General features: G+C 32.5%; 1 protein-coding gene and 1 non-coding gene across 19 annotated transcripts in view; one reads left to right on the top strand and one right to left on the bottom strand.

Annotated features, from left to right (window-relative positions):
* The window catches only part of LOC122295539 (disease resistance protein RUN1-like), a 111975-nt gene extending 88635 nt beyond the window's left edge, over positions 1–23340 (top strand). The window contains exons 1-15 of one of the 18 annotated variants that reach the window (XM_043104596.1): positions 6783–7457; positions 10088–11192; positions 11805–12098; positions 12210–13337; positions 13434–13996; positions 14667–15780; positions 16140–16430; positions 16540–17382; positions 17462–18054; positions 19160–19239; positions 21369–21503; positions 21590–21701; positions 22160–22206; positions 22512–22643; positions 22778–23340. In XM_043104596.1, the coding sequence (XP_042960530.1) occupies positions 6937–7457; positions 10088–11192; positions 11805–12098; positions 12210–13337; positions 13434–13996; positions 14667–15780; positions 16140–16430; positions 16540–17382; positions 17462–17668 (6066 nt within the window). In that variant the 5' untranslated portion in view covers positions 6783–6936 and the 3' untranslated portion in view covers positions 17669–18054; positions 19160–19239; positions 21369–21503; ... (2 more) ...; positions 22512–22643; positions 22778–23340. Of the gene's footprint in view, positions 1–6782; positions 7458–10087; positions 11193–11804; positions 12099–12209; positions 13338–13433; positions 13997–14666; positions 15781–16139; positions 16431–16539; positions 17383–17461; positions 18055–18405; positions 19018–19159; positions 19240–21368; positions 21504–21589; positions 21702–22159; positions 22383–22511; positions 22644–22777 lie in introns of those variants that run through there. The other 17 variants (XM_043104597.1, XM_043104594.1, XM_043104586.1 and 14 more) reach the window with 17 other exon arrangements.
* Positions 20461–20566, bottom strand: LOC122298008. The gene has a single exon (XR_006239066.1). It is a non-coding gene; the product is annotated as a small nucleolar RNA R71 (small nucleolar RNA).
* Positions 23341–24093: the final 753 nt, after the last annotated feature.

Genomic DNA, 24093 nt, shown 5'->3' with positions numbered 1-24093 from the left:
CTGTTTATAGTCAAATTTATTAGCCATCAAGTATTAATGGAAATAATAAGTAGTGAGAATTGCATATAGAATTAATAATTAATAATTCAAAATATAATTTAAAAAGCCACCTAATTCCTAATGAAGATCAACCCCTTGGTCTAAATTAAATTGTCACATCATTTCTAATTATATAGTCAATAAGTCAAAAGGTACACGAGCAACAATATTTCTCTTAGATTCAAAATGTACGTCCTAATTAATTTACAGCATTAAAGAGTTAAAAAGTAGTAATGAGGATTGATTGACCACAACAAGTGGCCGACCACCTTGGATGGGTAAAAAGTAAGTACCTGCTGAAGAAGTTTGTGGCAAATGCTTCAATGGTAAAGAATTAGCTCTCACGCGAGAAGAGCCCACCACTTTGGATAAAAGAAAAGCTGCTGAAAAGTTTCAGGCCAATGCATAATGTTTTACTTTTTGTAAAGTTGTCACGCGTTATTACTGTGCACTCCTCGTCAAGTCCTTGGTTTTTATCCGGTCCTCCCTGCCACTGTCACGCTCAATCTGTCCATTAAAAATTATAATACGATAATTAAATATTTTATGGATTATAACTTTAAAGAGTTTGGGTTTTTATTTTTATTTTTTCCTTACATAATAATTTTATAATTCTAGAGTTACATTTAGTTTAGAAATGTTATAATTATAAAGATATTCACAAAAATAAATTTTCAAATTAATTTAATTTTATATGATATATTATATTTACTTTATTATAAAAATAGTTTTACTACATAACATACCATATCAAATTATGTATATAGTTAAATCATTTCTCTATTTATTTATTCACAAATATGCTTGGAAGCTTTGATCTAACTATTTGATCACAACTATTTGGTTAGTTGATTCAACTTCAATAAGCTTCATTACATAATATTTTAGTTTATATTATTCTTTAATTAGAAATATTTAGTTTATAAAAGAAAAGTTATAAAAAGCTACTTTCTAAATTTGCATTAGATTTTAAAACTTGAATTAGATCTCAATCGGCTAAACCTAGTAATATTGTTATTGGCTGCAACCTAAACCTAGTAATTAACATGTAAAATTAAATTACATTATGTGTATGATATATGATAAGAGAGATATTCCCGTTTGATTTCATATATGATATATGAAATGATTTATAAATAATAATAAATTTGTGAGTTAAAATTTATAAATAACAATAAATAAAAATGAGATAAATTGAAATATTTATTCCAGTACAATCAGGCCAGATTGAGAACCAGACCAAAGATCCCAACCGACACAGAATATTGTTGTCAATCAGGTTGTTTATATATATATATATATAACTAATATATTTAGTAGATATTTGATTTGTTCGGTAGAAACAAATTTAGATGTAGAAGTAGTAGAGTAGACTAATGGATGGAAAATAAAAATTGAAAATTGGGACAATGCTAGGGATCTCGCTGGATCCCGTTCATTTGCCCCGTTTGTCTTTTTTTTTTTTTTTAGAATTTTTTTTTTTACAAAAAAATTAAAAAAATTATATTTAATTATATTGTGAATTTTATTTATTTTTTTAAAATATTTAAAAGTGTTAAAAAATGATATGAAAAAAACAAAAAAAAACATTTTTAAATATTTTTTTCAAATCGTTTTTTTAACACTTTTAACTAGTTTGAAAAAATAAATAAAATTCACAATATAATTAAACAATATTTTTTTAATTTTTCTGTAAAAAAAATTTCTAAAAAAAAAAAAAATATGAACGGATCCCCCAGCGGGATCCTATCATTTTCCTAAAAATTGTGAAAACCCGTACTTTCCGAACGACATGCCACATGCCCACCAAACCCAAGTCAAGTCCTTTTGTCCTCTTATACCGACTGTTGATGTTATTCAAACGATACCGCCTTTTATCAACAGAATCCAATGCAAATCTTTTCACCCTCTTTCACTTGGCTTTGAGCTCTCCACCGACAGATTCTAAACATCCAGAAAAAAAAATGTATATATATATATATATATTTTTTAGGCACAAAGATATATTATATTTTATAATTATAAATTAATATGATATAAAATAAATTCATCATATCATTTATAAATTTAAATTGATACTCACTATCAAGCGAAGTTTTCCGGCAGAATAGGCTTTTTCTTCTTGAAAAAACGGATTCATAATATCTTGATGTTATTGATATCATCATTTAATTTCAGCACTGTGGTTTTATTCGACATGCACGTAATTGCCAATAAAATGAGTGCTGCATGAATAATAGGTAAAAAAATTAATTAGTTTAAAAAAGAATAAAATGAAAAAATAATAATAAAAATTAGGATAACGTATCGTTTAAGATAAAAAAAAATATTTCTCTTAAATTCATGAAGTACTTGCTGAAGAACTTTGTGGCCGCGTTCCCAACGCACTTACGCTTTTTGTAAAGAATTAGCTGTCATGTGATGAGAGGCCCACCACCAGAAGTTGCTGAAGAAGTTTGTGGCCGGTCTATAAGGTTTTACTTTTTGTAAAGCTGTCACGCGTTATTACTGTATACTCCTTGCTACGATGGCTTTATCTTCTGTTCTGTCATTGTCATTCATTTCAACTTTCTCAACTCTTATGAATATTATATTTTTATATACAATAATTAAAAATTTTACGGATTATAATGTAAAGGATTTGGGTTTTTATTTTTTTATTTTTTCATATAAATTAATATAATTTTATATGACATATTAATTTACTTTATCATAAAAATAAATTACTATATAAAATATTATATAAAATAAGGTATATTTATAAATTTGTTTTTATGAAATCTTTTTATCTTAAGTCATTTATCTATTTATTTATTTACAAATATGCTTTAAACGCTTTCATCTAACTGTTTGACAACTATTTTATAGGCTGATTCAACTTTGTTAAGCTTCATTACATAATATTTTAGTTTATATTTGTGAGGATAGGAAAGGAAATGAGTAGGAGACATGGAAACAACGGGAGCAGGCAAGTGACATGAGGGGGTAAAGGGAAGTCAGAAAGGAAGTGGGAAAAGAAAAGAACCTGATACACGCAAAGGGACTCAGGCACGCAAGGGAGATTGGTCACCTCATGGCAGGCTGGCATGCGCAGTGAAGGGCAAATAAAGGCAGGACCGAGGAAAGGGGGCTCCGGGGGAGATTTTTCAGATGGAGGGCAGGTTCGGAGGTAAAAAATTTTATCTGAAATTTAAAATTTTTATCTTATTTTTATAATTATTTTAAATTTTTATATAAAATATAATAAATAATTTAACTTTTCAAATTATAATATAATTTTTTTAAATCTTAAAATAATAATAATATTAAAAATAATATTTTAAACTCTCGTATTAAACTCAAAATTTTATCTCTATTTCAAACCTCTCAATTTCAAAATTCAACCTCTCGATAAAGAGCGCCAAGGAAACTTTAGCACATTTGTAACTTTTTTTTTTTTTATGTAGTGAGAGATGAGGGTCATGAGAGGCTATAAATAAAAATATCATAATAAATTTTAAATTTTTTCTCCACAAATATCCGTAGACATTGGCACATGACAAACCACATAAATATATTGTTCATCTCTTTAACTTTTCTACTCTTATTTTCCTTCCACCGTTATAAATGTACGTACTGCCACTGTACAGCAACACCAGACTATCGTCGGAGGCACTAATCTATATCGTTTGAGCCCGTATCGAGTCAGTGGACCGGAAACACTCTGTTGAGCGATTTTTACAGCATCAATAATATTATTCTTTAAATAGAAAAATGTTTAGTTTATAAAAAAGAAAAGTTATAAAAAGCTACTTTCTAAATTTGCATTAGACTTTAAACTTGAATGAGATCTCGATCCGCTATCAAATAGCAAATCGAAAATGAATAAATAAATAAATAATTTTTTATTTTAAAAAAAAAAAGAAAAAGAAATGGAGTTGTCAAAAGCTTCTCCTCATTCCTTTACCAGGATCAGAAATGCTATTGTAATCGAAAGTTGGCCGACAAATTTTGTTACCTTTTGTTTTTTTACTTAGTGATAGTATTTTTTAATGATATATAATTTTAAAAAAATGTTTAAAGATATAAAAAATTAAATAAAAAAATTAAATAAATAAACTTTTTTGTTCTTGTCAGAGCCATCTCGTGCTACATCCAGTAGCACCGCTCTAAAGTTGATATATACTACCTCTCAAGACTTACAAGAGATTAAAAAAAATCATTAATATCATTAAAAAAATATTTTCTTAATTATTAAATAAAAGAAAAATTAAATCGGTAACTACTATCGTGACTTTTGTCTGTAAATAAAGTATTCTCCTACTACAAATAATATAAGATTTTATTTTGCTCTTTTTTTTTTTAGGCAAGCCACACGATTTGGAGCCTGTGAATTAAATAAAATTGTATTCAAGGTTTCTAGGTAAGTCTATAACACGGTTTCAAATTCAAGTCCTACTACTACGTAAAATAAACTTCCGGATTTGACACCCATCAGGATTATTCTAATTAATTTTCTATATGAACTCAAGACTTTTGAGATTTTCTGAAGTGGAAGAATAGAAAATTTATCACATTAAATTAGTAACTATTCCGACATTTATTGATCTCCCCATGCCAATAATAATATCTTTATCTAGACTTATTTTTATAAACAATAATTTTTTTTTTTTGGTCATATTAGCTAAATAGACTAACACTAGTGGGCAAGTGGCCACTTCCATTATCTCTTTGAATTAATTGATCCCCATAAACAAATTGAGATGAAGATCTGACATCGGGAAAATTGGTGAAGCCCACCTAGTCATGTGAATCGGTGTGTCCTATTCGACATGCACGTAATTGCCAAGAAGTTGCCGACAAGTTTTTACATAATTTTATGATGCTCTGTGATGATATATCCAATTATATCTAAATCATGTTCCATATAATTACTTTTGTATACTTCTTATATAATCCACAATAATTATTTTATATTAAAAAAATAATTCAATCAATCGTATTAATAAAATATATAAAAAATACAAAAAATAATTATTACAATTTTTTGATATCCAAATATTGAATAGAAACAATGGAAACTTGTTTATGTAAAGTAAGGGCAGGGGAGCTCATGTGGGGACTCAAACCCACATTATACGCCGTTTCTGAATAATAATTACTATCAATGTCTAGTAGTGTCAACTGTAGACTTTGGATTCCTCTTTATTGATTCCCTGAAGTGAAGATTTACCATGTTCCAATCTCTCCATTTCTATAATTGCACATCTGTTGTGATCATTTATCCCACGTACAAAGGAGAAGACCACTTCTTCCATGGCCTTACAAGGAGCTTCTTTCTCGCTCTCTTCTGCTTCAACTTCTTCCATCCATCAGCAGATTCATGATGTATTCTTGAACTTTAGAGATAAAAATATTTGCTAAAATTTTATTTCTCATCTATATAATACTTTGAAAAAAAGCAGAATCAATACTTACATAGATGACGAGGAGGACGAAAGAGGAGAGGAAACTTTGCAAGCACTTTTTCAAGCTATGATTTTCATCATTATACTCTTTAAAAATTATGCAGAATCAAAATGGTATTTGAATGAATTGTTGAAGATCCTTGAGTGTAGGGGCACAACAAAACAAATTGTTCTACCACTATTTTATGAAGTAGATCCATCATATGTAAGACATCAAAAAGAAAGTTTTGGAAAAGCGTTCGCAAAACTTAAAGATAGATTCAAGAGCAAGGTAGAAGTCCAGAAGTGGGAGGCAACATTAGAAGAACTAGCCAATATATTCGGGTTGGAATTAAAGAAGAATAATGATAGAATTATTATCATCTTACTATCTATTTATTACTTATTTTCTAGATATAAAGACACACAAATACTCTTCAATTATAAGTTTCAATTTTCACACACACACACCCATACATATATATATATATATATATATATATATATATATATATATATATATATTAATGCATGCTGATACGGACGTATTTTGTACCCTGGCCTGCAAATGGTCCCTACCAACCTGCAACACAAAGATAAGGGGAATTTGGTGTGGTGGGAGAGACCTCTAAGTCTAAGATATCATGATATTCTTTCTTGGACTTTTTTTTTTTTTTTTTCTTGGACATTATATACGTGGTTTTATTTATTTGAATTTCTAAGTTTATAAAAAAAAATCCCTACTTATAAATTAATATGATTTGATGTGATAAATTAGAATTTTATTAAATTAAAACTAAAGTAAAAGATACTATATAATTTCATATACAACAAAAAATTATATATTTTAGTTAGTAAACTTTATTATTATGGGATTTATATCTTAACTATATATATTTTTTTAATTTTTTGCAGTAAATGAATTTAATTTTGATCTAGAAAAAAAAGGAAATTTTTTTGGTTTGTTGTTTTCTCAAATAATAATAATAAAAAAATAAAATTAAAAAATAAAAAGAGAGAGGGAGAGGAAAAAGTAAGAAAAAAATTCAATTTTTTTAAAATTTTCTACGATTTAAAAGCACTTTTCATTTTATCAAATAAGCGTAAAACCTTTTTAAAAAAGCAAAGTGAGGGCTCGCTTTTTTATGTTAACATGATGCCAAATTGTAAAAATATAATTTATAAATTTTTTTCTTAAAAGCTTTTAAATAAAATAAAATACTGATCAAATTTCAACTTTAAACACCAAGAGAAATATAACAATAAAAAAGAGGTTATATATGCCCATTGAAATTTATAACAAATAATAATTTTTCCCACCGACGGGTAAGAAGCTTGGCAGAAAGACGACAACTTTTTATGATGCAACGCGGAAGTTGCCAGGAAGTTCTTCCTCATGCAACGAGACTTATATAAGGAGCTCCATCATCTTCCCTGATCGATCTCCAATTAATTTTACTTTACATTCATAATGAATTCTTCCATTGCATTCCCGGAAGTCTTTTCCTCTCCTTCCTCCTCCAATTCTCATTTTTTAACCTCGCAATCAAATCACGATGTATTCTTAAGCTTGTGTGGAGAGGATATTCGCAATAGTTTTACTATTCATCTTTATCATGCTTTGGTTCGAACTGGAATCAACACTTTTAAAGATGACAAGGAGCTGAGAAAAGGTGAAGAAATTTCACCGGCAATTTTAAAGGCTATTGAAGAGTCAAAGGTTTCGATCATTATATTTTCTGAAAACTATGCGTCATCTACATGGTGTTTGGATGAGCTGTTGAAGATCCTAAGGTGTAAAGAATCAAAGCAACAGAAGGTTGTAGCAGTCTATTACAAAGTCGAGCCATCGACAGTACGACACCAAAAAAATAGTTTTGAAAAAGCGTTTGCTGAACATGAAGAAAAGTTCGATGATGCTAAAGTTCAGAAGTGGAAGACTGCCTTAAAACAAGCTGCCGAGCTATCCGGTTTTCATTTGCAGACCTACGAGTAATTTCAACAACTCTTATCCCTCTATTTATTCATATATTTTTTTAGTTTTGATCTGATTACATCCTTTGACAATAATATATATATATATATATATATATATTATATTGAGAAGTTGTAATTCGGTAGAAGGGAGGGAAATTTCCGGCACACATTCACAAGTTGTAAATCCGTACCATAATCAGAAATTCCAATACTCCTAACTGAACATCAGTGTGAACGAGAAAAAAAAAATCCCCTCAATAAGACATGACAATAACAAGATTTATAGAAAACACAACACTTACGAAGCAAAATGAACAATTGGACAGAATTATTCCAACACTCCACGAGGCACTCGCCCACATATAATTTACACAATTCATCCAAATTTCATGTGCATCCACAACACACACTTCACATATTTTATTTATTTATTTTATTCTTGATTAATTGAGTTGTTTTCCTAGTAATCCATTCACCACATGCTTGTTTGAAAAAAAATTAAAAGAAGAGTGATGCGTGGTAATTGGAGATGATAAGTGATGAATTATTCGAATTTCACTTATCATAATTCACAATTTACATCACAAATTATTTTCAACGTTGGTCCGAGAGCCATTACACACGAAATGGAGAATCTCTGGATGATCACTGGCGTCCCGAGCTCTGCTGCTTCCTGTGGTCATTCCCGTCCCGTCAGCTGAGGGCGCAGTGGTCTCTTGAATGGGTGTGGTGGGTCTCAGGTAGAAAGAAACAGATTATGTGTGTTGCGGAGCTAGAGAGGGAGAGAGAAAGAGAGGAGAAACCGAGAGGGTGAGAGAGAGAGTGAGGAGGGATGGCGGAGGTGGGTAGTCTTCCGCCTGAGAGAGTTTGACGGAGACAGAGAGAGTGAGAGGGATAGAGAGTGACGGAGACAGAGGCGGAAGGAGGGAAAGTGAGAGACGGCAGAAGGAGGAGAAGTACGCTGGTGAGAGGTAGTGGGGTGGTCGGCGTGTGGAAAATTTCAGAGAGAGACATACTGGCGGAGACAGAAAGAGAGAATGAGAGAGAGCGAGTGAGAGAGTGAGTGTGAAAACACAGAGAGTAAGGGCTCACCGTGGCTGGCATCTGGCGGACATGGAACGGCGAGGTGGCGGCAGATAGGGTTTTCGAACCCGGGTTCCGTGTTACAGAGAGAGAGGCGCAGAGAGCGACGATCGAGAGAGATGGAGAGAGAGGATTACTGGAGATGCGGTGTCGAGGCATGGAGGATAGTGGCAGCAGATGGAACAAAACAGAGAGATAAGAGAAATCTGAGGGGGGAGAGTTGAGACCGAGAGATGAGAGGGAGATAGAGAGACAACGAGAAGCCGAGGGAGAGAAGAGAGAGGTGGTCGGAGGGGGAGGTGGCTCATGCTAGTTATAGAACTAGAAACCACTTCACGAGCAACATAGTTCTCGTTCGTGATTGATGGAGGTGGGCGGCAGCTAGGGGTGGCAGAGAAGGGATGACACTCGGCTACGTGTGTGTTTGTGGGTGTAGTCGGTAGGCACTAGGCAGAGCGGTGCACAGAGGTCACGAGAGGGGGAGGAAGGCGGGAGGAAGGCGACAGTGGATGAGGGAAAAGAGATCAGCGAGAACGAGAAAGACGGATGACTGGGGAAGGAGAGAGGGATGGGCTGGCCTTCTCCTAAGGTTTTGGGGCCTTAGTTGTGGTCTGGGCTTGAGATTTTGGATCTGGCTTCACATTACGTTCGACCGAAATGCAGATGTCCTCAGTTCATAAAAATTTGTGTTCATACCAATGTTTTTTAAACAATAGTATTTTTCAATTTTCCCAATGGAACTACGGTCTTTTTTCAATTTTTACCATAAATTAATATATATATGTAATTTTTACCCTAAGTAATTGCATACAGTATGATTTACCAACTAAATTAGTCAAGCAGCACATTCTCGATATATATTGTCAAATAAAATTGGATGTACAAAGTAAAATTTATCCGTACTTCAGTTTGCAAATTAATACCTTACCAAACTTACGATATAAATTGAATATGGGTGGCATTTTTTTTAACACATAAATGTCATGTACTGAAAAACATTACTATTTTTAAAGAGAACAGTGAACAAAGAATGACAACATACATGGCTTTGCTTCTCCACTATTTTCAAAGTTGCATTTCTTTTACCTTTTTTTAAGTCTTCAATTTGATAAAGACCATCTGATCTGCACCTTCTTCGATCAGTATATTCAGCACTTATGATGATAGTTTTGGTATGGTACTTGTACAGCCATGCGAATTGTTACACTTTCAAAAAAAATTCATATGTTTATAACTGTTGTTAGTTCAGAACATGTGCACTCATCTTGAAAAAATTTGGATAAGTTTGAGATTTATATAAAAAAAAAATTATTTTTTTAATAGTGGGCTTCACTTTTTTTTCAAATAAAATATGCAAAACTAGCACAACCTAAAATTGTATCTATCATATATCTATTTCAAATGGTAGGGTTCATTTTCCTGCATTTAGTGCATAACTTGTGCCCTGCCAATAACGTCATTTATAACATGAGAATAAAATTGTGCTTAAATCATGTTCTCATGTCTTTTAAGTTGAGTAAGTCAAATTCATGAATCTTCTTTAAATCTTTTTGCTTTGGTAGGGACGAATATGAGTTTATCCAGAAGATTGTTCTAGAGGTCTCAACAACCTTACCAAATCTTTTTGACTTGCATGTTGCCGAGTTTCCGGTGGGAATACAGTCTCAAGTAGAAGTTATTAATGAGCTATTATGTACTGAGGAGAATGACATACGCATGATAGGGATTTTCGGTAGTGGTGGAATTGGAAAAACAACGATTGCAAAAGCAATTTATAACCTTATTGCTAACAGGTTTGAAGGCCGTTGTTTTCTTGTTGATGTTAGAGAATCTTCAAAACAAGATCAAGGTGGTCTCGTAAAGTTGCAACAGACAATTCTTTCTGACATTCTTAAAGATTCAAGTTTGAAAGTTAGTAATGTCGATCAAGGAATCAATTTGATAATGAAGAGACTTTGCCATAAAAGAGTTCTTTTGGTTCTTGATGATGTTGATTGTTTGGACCAATTAAAAAAATTATGTGGAAGATGCGATTGGTTTGGTTCTGGTAGTCGAATCATCATAACAACAAGGGATGGGGGTTTACTAACTAAGCATCATGTTCATTTCAAATATCGGATGAAGGAAATGGATCACCGTGAAGCTCTTCAGCTCTTTAGCCACCATGCTTTCAAAAGTGACAAACCTAATGATGCTTTTGAGGATGTCATAAAACTTGCACTAAAGTGTGCTGCCGGCCTTCCACTTGCTTTACAAGTGATAGGCTCAAATCTATGTGGAGAAGATATACATTTTTGGAACAGTGAATTGAAAGAGTACAAAAGAATTCCAGAACAAAATATCTATGAAAAACTCAAAATAAGTTACGATGGATTAGATCATCATACAAAAGAGATTTTTCTTGACATTGCATGTTTCTTCAAAGGAGGCAACAGGAAATATGTCACTAAAATATTGGACGGTTGTGGTTTCAATGCCTATGCCGGTGTCAAAAAGCTCAATGATAAATGTCTCATAACTATTGATGAATATGACCGACTGATGATGAATGACTTACTAGAAGATATGGGTAAAGAAATTGTCCGACAAGAATCACCCGCAGAACCTGGCAAGCGGAGTAGATTATGGTTTCATGAAGATGTTCGTGAAGTACTTGAAAAAAATAAGGTAAGATTTTCCCTAGAAACATAATTCTACTTCTGTGTTCTTTCTTTTCTTTTTTCCTTTCTTCAATTGAAGCTATTATTAAATTAAAAGAAATGGATCCAGAAATACATATAAATTATTATATAGACACATACGTACCCTCTGCATGAAATATTTTCCCAATTCTGTAAATAAAATAATTTTAATAAAGAAGTACAAATAAAATCATGAAAGCCAATTCACATTTTCTCCATTTTTCTAAAAAGGCAAAATGCTATGATTATCTTATACTTTTTTAGTATTTTAAACAGAGTAATACGTATTAAAAGGAGGAAGTATATGACTTTGACATTTGAACGTACATACTCATTTCTAGAAATCTGAATGATAAAAATAAGGCTATTCCTTTTGAAATCTAAAATAGAAACACCATATGAAGAAAGGTGAGGCCTATGTTTGTTATTTCCTTCTTAATGAATGAAATAGTGATGTACACACGTATTGTACGAAAAATACATATAATCCGAGCTTGTTCAACTTATATATAGTTCATGAACACTTGTGCAAGTAGTGTTGAATTATAGGGAATTTATCTTTGATTTTTGATAGAACACTTGTGCATTCTCACATTAGGGAACAGAGAAAATTGAAGGCATATTGATAAAAATGCCTTGGAAGGACAGCAAGATACGTTTGGGTTCTGAGGTGTTTGCAAAAATGGAAAGACTCAGAATATTAATAGTTAGAAGCTTCGATGACGTCAGTTTTTGTGATGGATTGAATTATCTCTCTAATGAGTTAAGAGTTCTTGATTGGTTCAAATGTCCTTTGCTCTCTTTGCCATCTAATTTTCATGGAGAGAAACTCATTGATTTCTGTATCAAAGGAAGCAATATTAGAGATTTAGGCACAAGATTGCAATCTAAGGTAAGTATTTTTATTTTCAATATATCATGTCGATCTGTCTTAGTTTTAAGGTATGCTGCAAATGTCCTTTAATTGTTAATACATTTCTTTTATTTTCTTCTTTTCAAACAGAACTTAACAAGTATAGATCTCAGTTGCTGTGAATACTTGACAAATATATGTGATCTTTCAAGTTGCTCAAATCTAGTGAAGTTGAATTTTAATGGATGTACAAGTTTAGTTGAGGTTCATGATTCTGTTGGATTTTTGGATAAGCTTGTTGAATTGGATTTTAGCGATTGTTCCAGCCTAAAGAATTTGCCAAGAAGCTTTAAGTTGAGATTTCTAAAACTCCTTAAACTTGACGGTTGTACTAGTCTTGAAAACTTTCCAGAAATTGAGTGTGAAATGAAATATTTGGAAAGGGTCGAGTTAGATTGCACCAAAATACAGGAGCTACCTTCATCCATTACATACCTCACTGGGCTCAATACGTTATATATAAATGATTGCGACAACCTTGTGCATTTTCCAGTAAACATTTTTCAGTTGGAACATCTACAGAATGTTTCCATCACTTGTTGTCCAAACTTTGTAAATTTTGGAAAGGAGGTGGGGCATAATGGACAATTTGTGCCATGTACACAGGAAAATAAAATTTCATCAAGTATGGAATTGTTGCCTCCAAAATCAAATAATTTATCTCGGACATATAATTTCTCATCCAGTTTGAGGACTTTAAATCTATCTGGTAGTGGTATTGTTAGCCTTCCTCCATGCATCGAAGGATTTGTTGGATTATCTAAACTTGATTTGACATACTGCAAGCAACTTGAAGAAATTCTACACCTTCCACCAAATGTAGAAGAGGTATATGCAGAAGGATGTTCCGGTCTAAAGAATTTCTTACCAGAATCAAATAATTTATCTCGGACATATAATTTCTCATCCAGTTTGAGGACTTTAAATCTATCTGGTAGTGGTATTGTTAGCCTTCCTCCATGCATCGAAAGATTTGTTGGTTTGTCTGAACTTAAATTGAAAGGCTGCAATGAACTTGAAGAAATTCTACACCTTCCACCAAATATAAAAGAGATACATGCTACAGGATGCGAGTCATTGAAACGCTTTCCTCATTTATCGACAGAATCTTCATTTGGTACACCCGACTTAAAACGGCTAACATGGATTAACTTATCGGAGTGTAATAAAATGCACGTGAATGTAGGGAATCATGCGCCAGATCCATTAATGGTACAGGTATACGTCTCTCATCTATTTGATCTCTAATTTCTTTATGTTTCGTACTTGATAGCTTGTATTTGTTATCTAACATATATATAGTTGGTTTAATAGGAACGCTTTCGGGAGAAAGAATCAAGTACGATTATATATCCAGGAAGTAGGATTCCAGAGTGGTTCAAGTATTGCAAGGAGACTACTTCATATACTAATTCTATTGAAATAGAAATTGATCATAACGCGTCTATGTGTGGGCATCCGATCGTGGCATTAGTTTTGTGTCTTGTTGTGGGACCTCTTACGAAAAGTGAACCTATTCTTATCAAAATAAACGGCCAGTTGATTAAAGATTTAGATAATGATGTTTATCTGCCGAGTTCAACGGACCCACATCGTGTATGGCTACGATACATAGCTGGAAATTCTACTGATGAGATGCTGCCAAGAAGTTACAGGGAGGGGAACTATAATATGAGGTTTACATTTGAAATTGATTCAGAGAAAGCATTCTTCAAAAGTGCTGGAGTCCATCTAATATACGGGAATGACAATTTGATTGATCTTAATAATCAATGTTCAAAGAGATACCGAGATGATGGTGAGAATGACTTGGAATCCGATTGGAACCCACAAAAGAAGAGGCGGGGATCTTCAACGGCCAGCTCTAGCCTACTTGGGTATGTGATAATAGCTGAATTGTGCAGAATTTTACTAAATTAAATTTATCTATACTTTAGACTACAAATTAATACTTTATGAAGTTTATGCATGGTATAAATTGAATATGTGTGGTATTTTGTTAACACATAATTGTTAGGTACTAAAAGAAATTACAGAATGACAACATACATGGCTTTGCTTCTCCACTATTTCAAAGTTCCATTTCTTTTTCCTTTTTTTATGTCTTGAATTTGATAAAGACCATCTCTACACCTTCTTTGATCACCACTTATGATAATAGTTTAAGTATAGTACTACAGCTAGGCATGCGAATTGTTACACTTTCAAGATTCATATGTTTTTAAGATGTGCAAGTCTCGTGCACTCTATTGAAAAATAGTAGATTAATCTAGGCCCCACATGTAAACATTATTGTTTTTAATGGTAGAACCCACATTTTTTCAAAGTGAGTGTGCTGAGCTTGTACAACTTAAAATTGTATCTAACATTAGTCTAGTTCAAATGTTAGGGATCATTTTCCTACATTTAGTATTTAACTTGTGCCCTGCCAATAAAATCATTTATTACATGAGAATAAAATTATGCATGTGTAGATCATGTTCCCATGTATTTTAACACAAGGAATTCAAATGCCTGAATTTTCTTTTAATCCTTTTGCATTGGCAGGAATGAATCTAAATTTATGGAACAAATTGTTCAAGAGGTCTCAAAAATAGTATTAGATTGTACATATTTGCATATTGTTGAGTATCCAGTGGGAATAAAGTCTCGTGTAGAAGATATTAATATGCTATTATGTATTGAGGAGAATGACGTACGCATGATAGGGATTTTCGGTATTGGTGGAATTGGTAAAACAACCATTGCAAAAGAGATGTATAACCGCATTACTAATCAATTTGAAGGCAGCTGTTTTCTTGCAAATGTTAGAGAATCTTCAAAACAAGATAAAGGTGGTCTCGTAAAGTTGCAAAAGACAATTCTTTCTGACATTCTTAAAGATTCAAGTTTGAAAGTTAGTAACGTTGATCGAGGAATCAATTTGATAACGGAGAGACTTTGTCATAAAAAAATTCTTTTGGTTCTTGATGATGTTGATCATTTGGACCAATTAAAAAAATTATGTGGAAGATGCGATTGGTTTGGTTCTGGGAGTCGAATCATCATAACAACAAGGGATGAGGGTTTACTAACTAAGTATGGTGTTAGTTTGAAATATCCTATGAAGGAAATGGATCACAATGAAGCCCTTCAACTCTTTACCCAGCATGCCTTCAAAAGTGACAAACATATTGATGGTTTTGCGGATCTCTTAGAGGATGCACTACATTATGCTGGCGGCCTTCCACTCGCTTTAAAAGTGATAGGCTCAAATCTATATGGAGAAGATGTATGTTATTGGAAAAGTGAATTGGAAAAGTACAAAAGAATTCCAGAAAAGGAAATCCAGGAAAAACTCAAAATAAGTTACGATGGATTAGATGATTCTACAAAAAAGGTTTTCCTTGACATTGCATGTTTCTTTAAAGGAGACAAGAGAGAATATGTCACTAAAATACTGGACAGTTGTGGTTTCAGTGCCTATGCCGGTATCAAAAAGCTCAATGATAAATGTCTCATAACAATTGATCAATATGATGGTAACCAATATTTGTGGATGCATGACTTACTACAAGATATGGGAAGAGAAATTGTTCGACAAGAATCACCCGAAGAACCTGGCAAGCGCAGTAGATTATGGTTTGACAAAGATGTCCGTGAAGTACTTGAGAAAAATAAGGTCAGATTTGCCCTAGAAATATAATTCTACTTCCGAGTTCTCTTTTTTCTCAAATGAAGCTACTATTAAATTAAAAGAAATGGATCTAGAAATACATATAAATTATTATATACACACATATGTACCCTCCACATAAAATATTGTCTCAATGTGAAAATAAAATAATTTTAGTAAAGAAGTATAAAGAAAATCATAAAAACCAATTCCCATTTTTCCCATATTTTTCCTATAAAGGCAAAATGCTATGATTATTTGATGCTTTTTAGTATTTTAAACTGAGTAATACGTATTAAATAAAAGAAGTATACATTACTTTTTAGTATTTTAAACTGAGTAACACTTGTGCATTCTCACATTAGGGAACAGAGCAAATTGAAGGCATATTGATAGATTTGCCTTGGGAGGATTGCATGATACGTTTGGGTTCTGAGGTGTTTGCAAAAATGGAAAGCCTCAGAATATTAAAAATTATATGCTGCAGTGAAATTTTTTGTGGCGGATTGAAGTATCTCTCTAATGAGTTAAGAGTTCTTGATTGGCTCGGTTGCTCTTTGGAGTTTTTGCCATCTTCTTTTCATGGAAAGAAACTCATTGTTTTAAACATAAGAGGAAGCAATATTACTGATTTCGGCACGGGATTGCAATCTAAGGTAAGTATTTTTATTTTCAATATCATGTTGATCTGTCTTACATTTAAGGAATGATGCAAATTTCCTTTAATTGTTTATATGTTTCCTTTATTTTCTTCTTTTTAAACAGAACTTGACACGTATAGATCTCAGTTATTGTCGATACTTGACAAATATATCGGATCTTTCAAGTTGCCCAAATCTAGAGGAGTTGGTTCTTGATGGATGTACAAGATTAGTTGAGGTTCATGATTCTGTTGGATTTTTGGATAAGCTTGTTGAATTGAGATTGGAAGGATGTTCCAATTTCAAGAAGTTGCCAAGTAGCTTCAAGTTGAGATCTCTAGAATTACTTGAGCTTGAAGGTTGTACAAGCCTTGAAAACTTTCCTGAAATTGAGTGTGAAATGGAACATTTGAAGCGGGTCGTGATAGAAAGCACTGTAATACAAGGGCTACCTTCATCCATTACATACCTCACTGGACTCGAGGAGTTATTTATCAATGGGTGCAAAAGCCTTGTGCTTTTTCCAATAAACATTTTTCAGTTGGAACATCTAAAGGATGTTACAGTCATTAAATGTCCAAATTTTGTAAATTTTGGACAGGAGGTGGGGCATAATGGACAATCCATGCCATGTACACAAGAAAATAAAATTTCATCCAATTTGGCTTATTTAAATCTATCTGATTGTGGTTTTGTTAGCCTTCCTCCATGCATCGAAGGATTCGTTGGATTGTCTTACCTTCATTTGAGAGATTGCAAGCAACTTGAGGAAATTGTACACCTTCCACCAAATTTAGAACAGATAGATGCTACAGGATGCGTGTTATTGCAATGCTTTCCTCATGTATCGACAGAATCCTCATTTGGTATAACCGAGTTAAAACGGCTAAAATTGATTCACCTATCAGAGTGCAATAAAGTGGATGTGAATGTCGGGAATCAAGCACCAGATCCATTATTGGTTCAGGTATACATGTCTGATCTATATGATCTCTAATTTGATAGCCTGTATTTGTTTTCTAACATATATATACTTGGTTTAATAGGAACGCTTTCGGGAGAAAGATTCAAGTAGGATTATATATCCAGGAAGTAGGATTCCAGAGTGGTTCAAGTATTGCAAGGAGACTACTTCATATACTAATTCTATTGAAATAGAAATTGATACTAATGAGTCCATATGTTTTGGTTATCAGATCATGGCATTAGTTTTGTGTTTTGTTTTGGACCTCTTCCGGTGGGATGTAGAATAGAAACTATTACTATCTCAATAAATGGCCAATCGATTACACATGCTAACATATGGCCTTCAAAAGACCAACATCGTGTATTGCTACAGTACATAGCTGGAAATTCTATAGATCAGATGGTGTCAAGAAGTTACAGGGAGGGGAACAATATGAGGTTTACATTTGGAAGTGATCGAAAGAAAGCAATCTTCAAAAGTGCGGGAGTCCATCTAATATACAGGAATGACAATTTGAGTGATTGTATTCTACCTTCAAGTATCATGCTGATATGATGGTGAGCATGACAATGGATCCCGATTGGAACCCCGAGCAGAAGAGGCGGGGATCTTCAACCAACTCTAGCATTATGGGAATTCAAGTAGGCTATTAATGAAGAACTTTCGACTTGGGTATGTGATAATAACTGAATTGTGTAGAATTTTAGTAAATTAAATAAAGCATTATCACAATTATATATATAGTGTTAATTCTTATATTTTTATTAGTTTTGAAAATTTATTTTGTTTTATTGTGATTATATAGCTTCATAAATTAATTATTTCTTGCTTTGATTCATTGATTTTTTAGTGCTTAGCTTATTTTATTTTAGAACTTATTTTTCTGGACTGGATTATAATTTATTTAGTTTATATTTGATTGATTTTCTGGACTGGAGGTTCAGGTATAATTTCTTTCTATTTCGTATATATGGCATATTTGATAACTTGTATTTGTTTTCTAACATATACTTGGTTTAATAGGAATGCTTTCGAGAGAAAGATTCAAGTAGGATTATATATCCAGGAAGTAGGATTCCAGAGTGGTTCAAGTGTTGCAAGGAGACAAGTTCATATAGTAATTCTATTGAAGTAGAAATTGGTCATAATGCGTCCATGTGTTTTGGCATCAGATTGTGGCATTAGTTTTCTGTTTTGTTGTGGGACCTAAAGGGGGTACTTTAATCACCACAATAAACGGCCAGCTGATTAATAGATATTTTGATTGTGATATATGGCCTTCAATGGACCCACATGATCGTGTATGGCTACAATACATAGCTGGAAATTCTATTGATCAGATGCTATCAAGAAGTTACAGGGAGGGGAACAATATGAGGTTTACATTTGAAAGTTGGCTTTGAGAAAGCAATCTTCAAAAGTGTTGGAGTCCATCTAATATATAGAAATGACAATTTTATTGATCTTAATATTCAACTTTCAAAGAGATACCAAGATGATGGTGAGTATGACATGACTTGGAACCTGATTGGAACCCACAACAGAAGAGGCGGGGATCTTCAACGGCCAGCTATAGGTTTAATGGAGTTCATAGATGCTAATGAAGATTTGGATTTAAAACTTCAACTTGGATATGTGAGAATAGCCGAATTGTGCAGAATTTTACTAAATTAAATAAAGCGTTATTGCAATTATATATATAGTTTTAATTCTTATATTTTTATTAGTTTGAAATATTTATTTTTCTAACTTAAATTTGAACTTTATCTTAATGAAGGAATTGAAGTTCGAAAAGGAATAAAAGTTGTGGAAGGAATCAAAGTTGGGAAAGAACTATAACCATAACAGACTTTAACGGTAACAGGCTTCTAGCTATTTTAACATTCTGAGAGCAGTCTAATTTTTTTTTTCTTTAGTTTCATTTTAAATATTGCTTTGATATTTATTTACATTCATATTTTAGAATTTATTTTCGTGAATATGCCTAGCTAAATTTTCAACTAAGGTTAAGGATGAAACCTCATTAAAGATTAGTAATATTATTTATGAGATTGGTTTTTTTTTTTTTGATGCGTTTAACAGTTTATTGTTCTTACTTCATATCAATTGAAAGGGATAAAACTCTTGATGTAAATTCAATCATATTTTTTTCATAATCTAGAATAATCTTAATCAGTTGAGAGCCTGATTCATAATTTTGTTAAAAATAAAAGTCAACATTAATAGTTTTTTCAGTGTTTAGACGAATTTGCATTTTTAGGATTTATTTTATTTTTTATTGTGATTAGCTTAATAAATTAATTATTTCTTGCTTTGATTCATCGTTGTTTAGTTCTTAACTTCTTATTTTATTTTAGAACTTATTTTTCTGGAATGGATTAGAATTTATTTTGTTTATATTTGATTGGTTTCCTATGCTTTTACAAGTGCCTCTGGGTTCGACCTCGTTCTTAATAAACTATACTTTGGTACAGTTTGTACAATACTTGTGGATACAATTAAATTTCACAATAAGTTTTTGGCATCGTTTCTAGGGATATGGTTAGGAAAACACATTGAATATTGATAAAATTTATTATTCTATTAGTTGTAGTTAGTTTTTATAAAAAATAAATAAACAAAATTGCAATATTGTGTGGTGTATGAAAATGTGGATATATATGTGATCATACACATCATCTTACTAGTTTGTATTTTGATTCTTTGTCTACGATGGAAAAACCTAGAGGATGCATAAACTTGCAAGGAGTTGTTTTTACTCATTACCACCAACCCTCCATCATGTAAACCACTACGGCACACTTTGAGCTGAAGCCACAAATAATTTAACTACTTCCTACTTTTCGTGGTTTCAAGAAAGAAGATCCTTACATGCATGTAAAGGATTTTCTTCAAATTTATGCTACCCTTAGGCTCTAAAACTTCACTGGTGAGTCAGCTCGTCTACGCTTGTTTCCTTTTTCTTCAAAGGACAATGCAAATGCATGGTAAAACTCTCTCTGCCTTCTAGATCTATCCCTTCTTCGGATATTCTCGTCACAAAATTTCTTTCTAAATTTTTTTCGATGTAAAAAACTAATGCTTTGAGGAGAGAGATTGCTGATTTTTAACAAGATGATAATGAAAGTTTTATGAGTTGGGAGAGATTTAAGGACCTAATTCTGAAGTGTCCCCATCAAGGTCTTGAGACACGAAGACAAGTGCACTATTTTTATAACAGTTTAATTCAGAGAAACTGTAACATGATTGAGTCGATGAATGATGGTGGATTTTTGAGTTTGATGGATGAAGAGCCATATAAGTTTCTTGAAAATTTATCATAAAGCTCCTAGCAATGGAATTTTCCTAATCATAGACAGACACAATCAAGAAATGAGATTTGTCTAAAACAAGTGAAAATCATGATATTAAGGTCAAATTAGACAATCTCACTCGTAAGGCAGAAGCTTTGACTCTAAGTAGAACCATGAATTATGTCAATTGAGTTCAAGATGAATTATATTCTCTCTGTGCTAGTATCATGCATATGACAGAAACGTGCCCTTCCACAAAGGCTTATTTAGAGTTCTGTGTGCTAATTTTTCTGAGACATTCAATCTCAATTGGTGGAATCATCCTAATTTTTCCTGGAAGCAAAATCAGCCTCCCATGAATTTATGCTGACCTCAGAATTTTACTAATTATAATTTACTATTGCAAAATCATCCTAATTTTTCTATTTCTATCTGCTAACTTTTCATTATGTTTGTACCGTACTGTACTCATTTTGAGCATGTTGTTTCAGCATGTTTTGTGTCTATTACAATCATAGTGCAGCACCTGTATCTGTATTCATGTGTTGTTAATCCCTTATTTTTTTATCCCATCCGTTATGCACTGTTTTTGCAATAGCAAGGGAGAAGTAATAAACTTTACCAACATATATAACATAAGGGATACAGAGAGTTTGTGAACTTTGTATTTTGATTTAAGTTATTCATTCACAGGCTGTCTTAGTGCTTGATTTGGGCAAATTTGACCTTCCCTTTTTAGCCCCCCAAAGCTCAAATATTTCAAGAAATCACTATTGTTCTCCCTCCTATGCATAAACCCTAGCTGCAAGCCTCTCTTCAATGATCTTGGTGAGTTTTCTTCAAGTTAATTCTTTCCTTTTTGGACTCAATTGTATCTCTCAAACAACTCCTCTAATGAATTCTCATCTTTCTAGAACGGTTTTATCATCAACTTCAGTGGAAGATCGATGCTGTCCTGCTAAACTTATCAAGACTTCAATGGCCACTCTTGGTTTTCTCCTCGGGGTTTGATAAAAGTCCTCTTAGGTAAGAGCCTTTATTCACTTCTAAAGTGATATTTGGTCAAGCTATTATGGTGTTGATAATCTAGAACAGTAAAGGGATGAAACAATAAATGTTTGAAGAAGGTTGATTGGTTCTCCTAGTGTACTTCCAACGATGAAGATAGGCTGATTTTCCTTTAAAGAAGCTTGATTATGTCATATTACTTGACGTCATGAGGCATGAGTGCTCTGGACACGTTTTAAAGTATTGCATGCATATTTATCAATCAAAACCATATATGAAAAAAGTTTGTGGAATAACTACTTTCACTATTAGCATGTTTAGAACTTCAGTTGCATTATTTCATGGTGACTCGTGAATGAGCATCCATTGATATTCCATGTATCTCAGAAAACATTTTCATGGGAAATTAGTACTCTTTCAAAGGTATTTTTTAGTTTAAGTGACATAGAATGAACCTTTCTCGAATTGTTTTGCAGTGGCTCAAACCTTTCAATCACAGGATGCTTTTGGAATTTGCAGCAAAGTAATCTCCTCGACCACTCTACTGGGATTTCAGTACATATATAAATAACATGACCAGGAATATTGAAATAGGTTCAAGGCCTCAAAGTCTATGTTTTTAGACCAAGACCAGATGTGTAAAGGGAGATTTAAGTGCCTTGAAAACTATTTTTTATAGACCTAATGACCATAAGAAGTGTAAGTTAAATAAGGTTAGAATTGTAGAGCATAACATAAAAGGAATTATAATTTTCTAAGATTCTTTTCGAGTTCACCAAATAGGATATGTATTGGACCTGATTTCTTTTAACTTTTTCGCCTTTTCAGCTTTCTATGAGACTATGATCACCTCTTCCCATATTGGAAAGGATGCTGGATGAATTGTTATACTAGACATTAGAAGGTCACCATTAAAAGGCTGAAAACTAATGACCAAATTTGTGTGTGAAGGGAAGAAAGGTAATGTGCATGGAGCTGGTTTTCTTAACATTTGTGGCAAACACATGCATTGAGATGAAATTAATTAATTTCTGTGCAAGTTAAGGGAATCTAAACTGTTGTTAATTTCTTGGGCTGCATTTGTCAAAATACAGGGTAATTGCTGAGAGTTTCTGGTTTGGGAAATGACACAAATCATTGGTCCTAAAGCTCTAGATGGGATTATTATCATACTTTTGAACCCATCTCAACATTAGAAAGAACGAGGAAATAATAAGGTCATGTACTAATGCATACTGAAAGACTTCTATATTGGCCTGCCATTTTGTGGTTATCTTGCTGGAGCTCGTGTATCTAATCGTGCCTTATTTGATGGCTAACCGTACGTGGCAGAGTCAGTACCATAAACACATATTGTTAAATGGGTGCCTTAATTGCTACATGTATTGGATGCCAACTGCAGACATGCCGCTGCTCCTGCAGCACCCTCTCCCTGTCTTGTGATGTAGGATATGCAAAGTATGTGACACAATACCGTTTTATTCCAAAAGATTGAATTTCTTGTCAATACCATAAACACATATTGTTAAATGGGTTCTGCCCTTGAAGATCCGTCCGGTAGGAAATGTAGCTGGTAGAGTTTTATTAATCACTTTTCCTCTAGAAAATCCTACATATTTATTATTTTTTTATAAAATTAATTTTCTTGTTCTTGTTCTGTTAGAAAATGTGTACAATGGATGAATCGGTTAGTTATTAATGCTTGCTAAATATGTTATAATTATAACAAGATATGTATAATTAGTTAGTAATTGGTGATTTGTATTTAAGCTTTCTAATATTGTAATCCGTTCTTGCCTGAATGGAAAAAACAACAAAGAGTCGAATTTGTTAATTCCTTACAAGTAATCAATTACTAATTAGTGATTTGTACAAACGAGCGCATTCTAATGTCAAGTTTGTAAATACCCCATAATTAAAGGGTCTTGCCCAAAGTTAACATGAATTGATGTTCTTTTAAAAAAAGTCTCATCCCGGATTAATCTTTAGAAAAATGGTTTAACTATAAAGTGATTTTATAAAAGTAAATTCATAAATTAATGTGGTCCATTGTAAATCTACTTTTATTATAAATATCGTATAAATTCATATCAATTTATATATTTATTTTTATAGGATATGTTTTATTATAAATATCGTATAAATTCATATCAATTTATATATTTATTTTTATAGGATATGTTTGTGACCGTAGCATTTCTCAATTCTATAATACACTGCTTCCCAAATAGTAAATCTATGATATTTACAGCTTCATCGAGCTTTGGGACAGACTGAATTTTGACTTCCTTTTCTTTTTCTTTTTTTCCTTTTGTTTCAAGAAATAATGTCATGATGAGTTGCCTAGATACCAGTTAAAAGGCCTTCCAAATTAGTGAATAAATTTTATTTATGAAGTCCAATATTTTCC

Source organism: Carya illinoinensis, chromosome 15 (assembly GCF_018687715.1).
Source record: "Carya illinoinensis cultivar Pawnee chromosome 15, C.illinoinensisPawnee_v1, whole genome shotgun sequence".
Classification (NCBI taxonomy): domain Eukaryota; kingdom Viridiplantae; phylum Streptophyta; class Magnoliopsida; order Fagales; family Juglandaceae; genus Carya; species Carya illinoinensis.
This window is presented reverse-complemented; position numbering and strand designations above follow the sequence as displayed.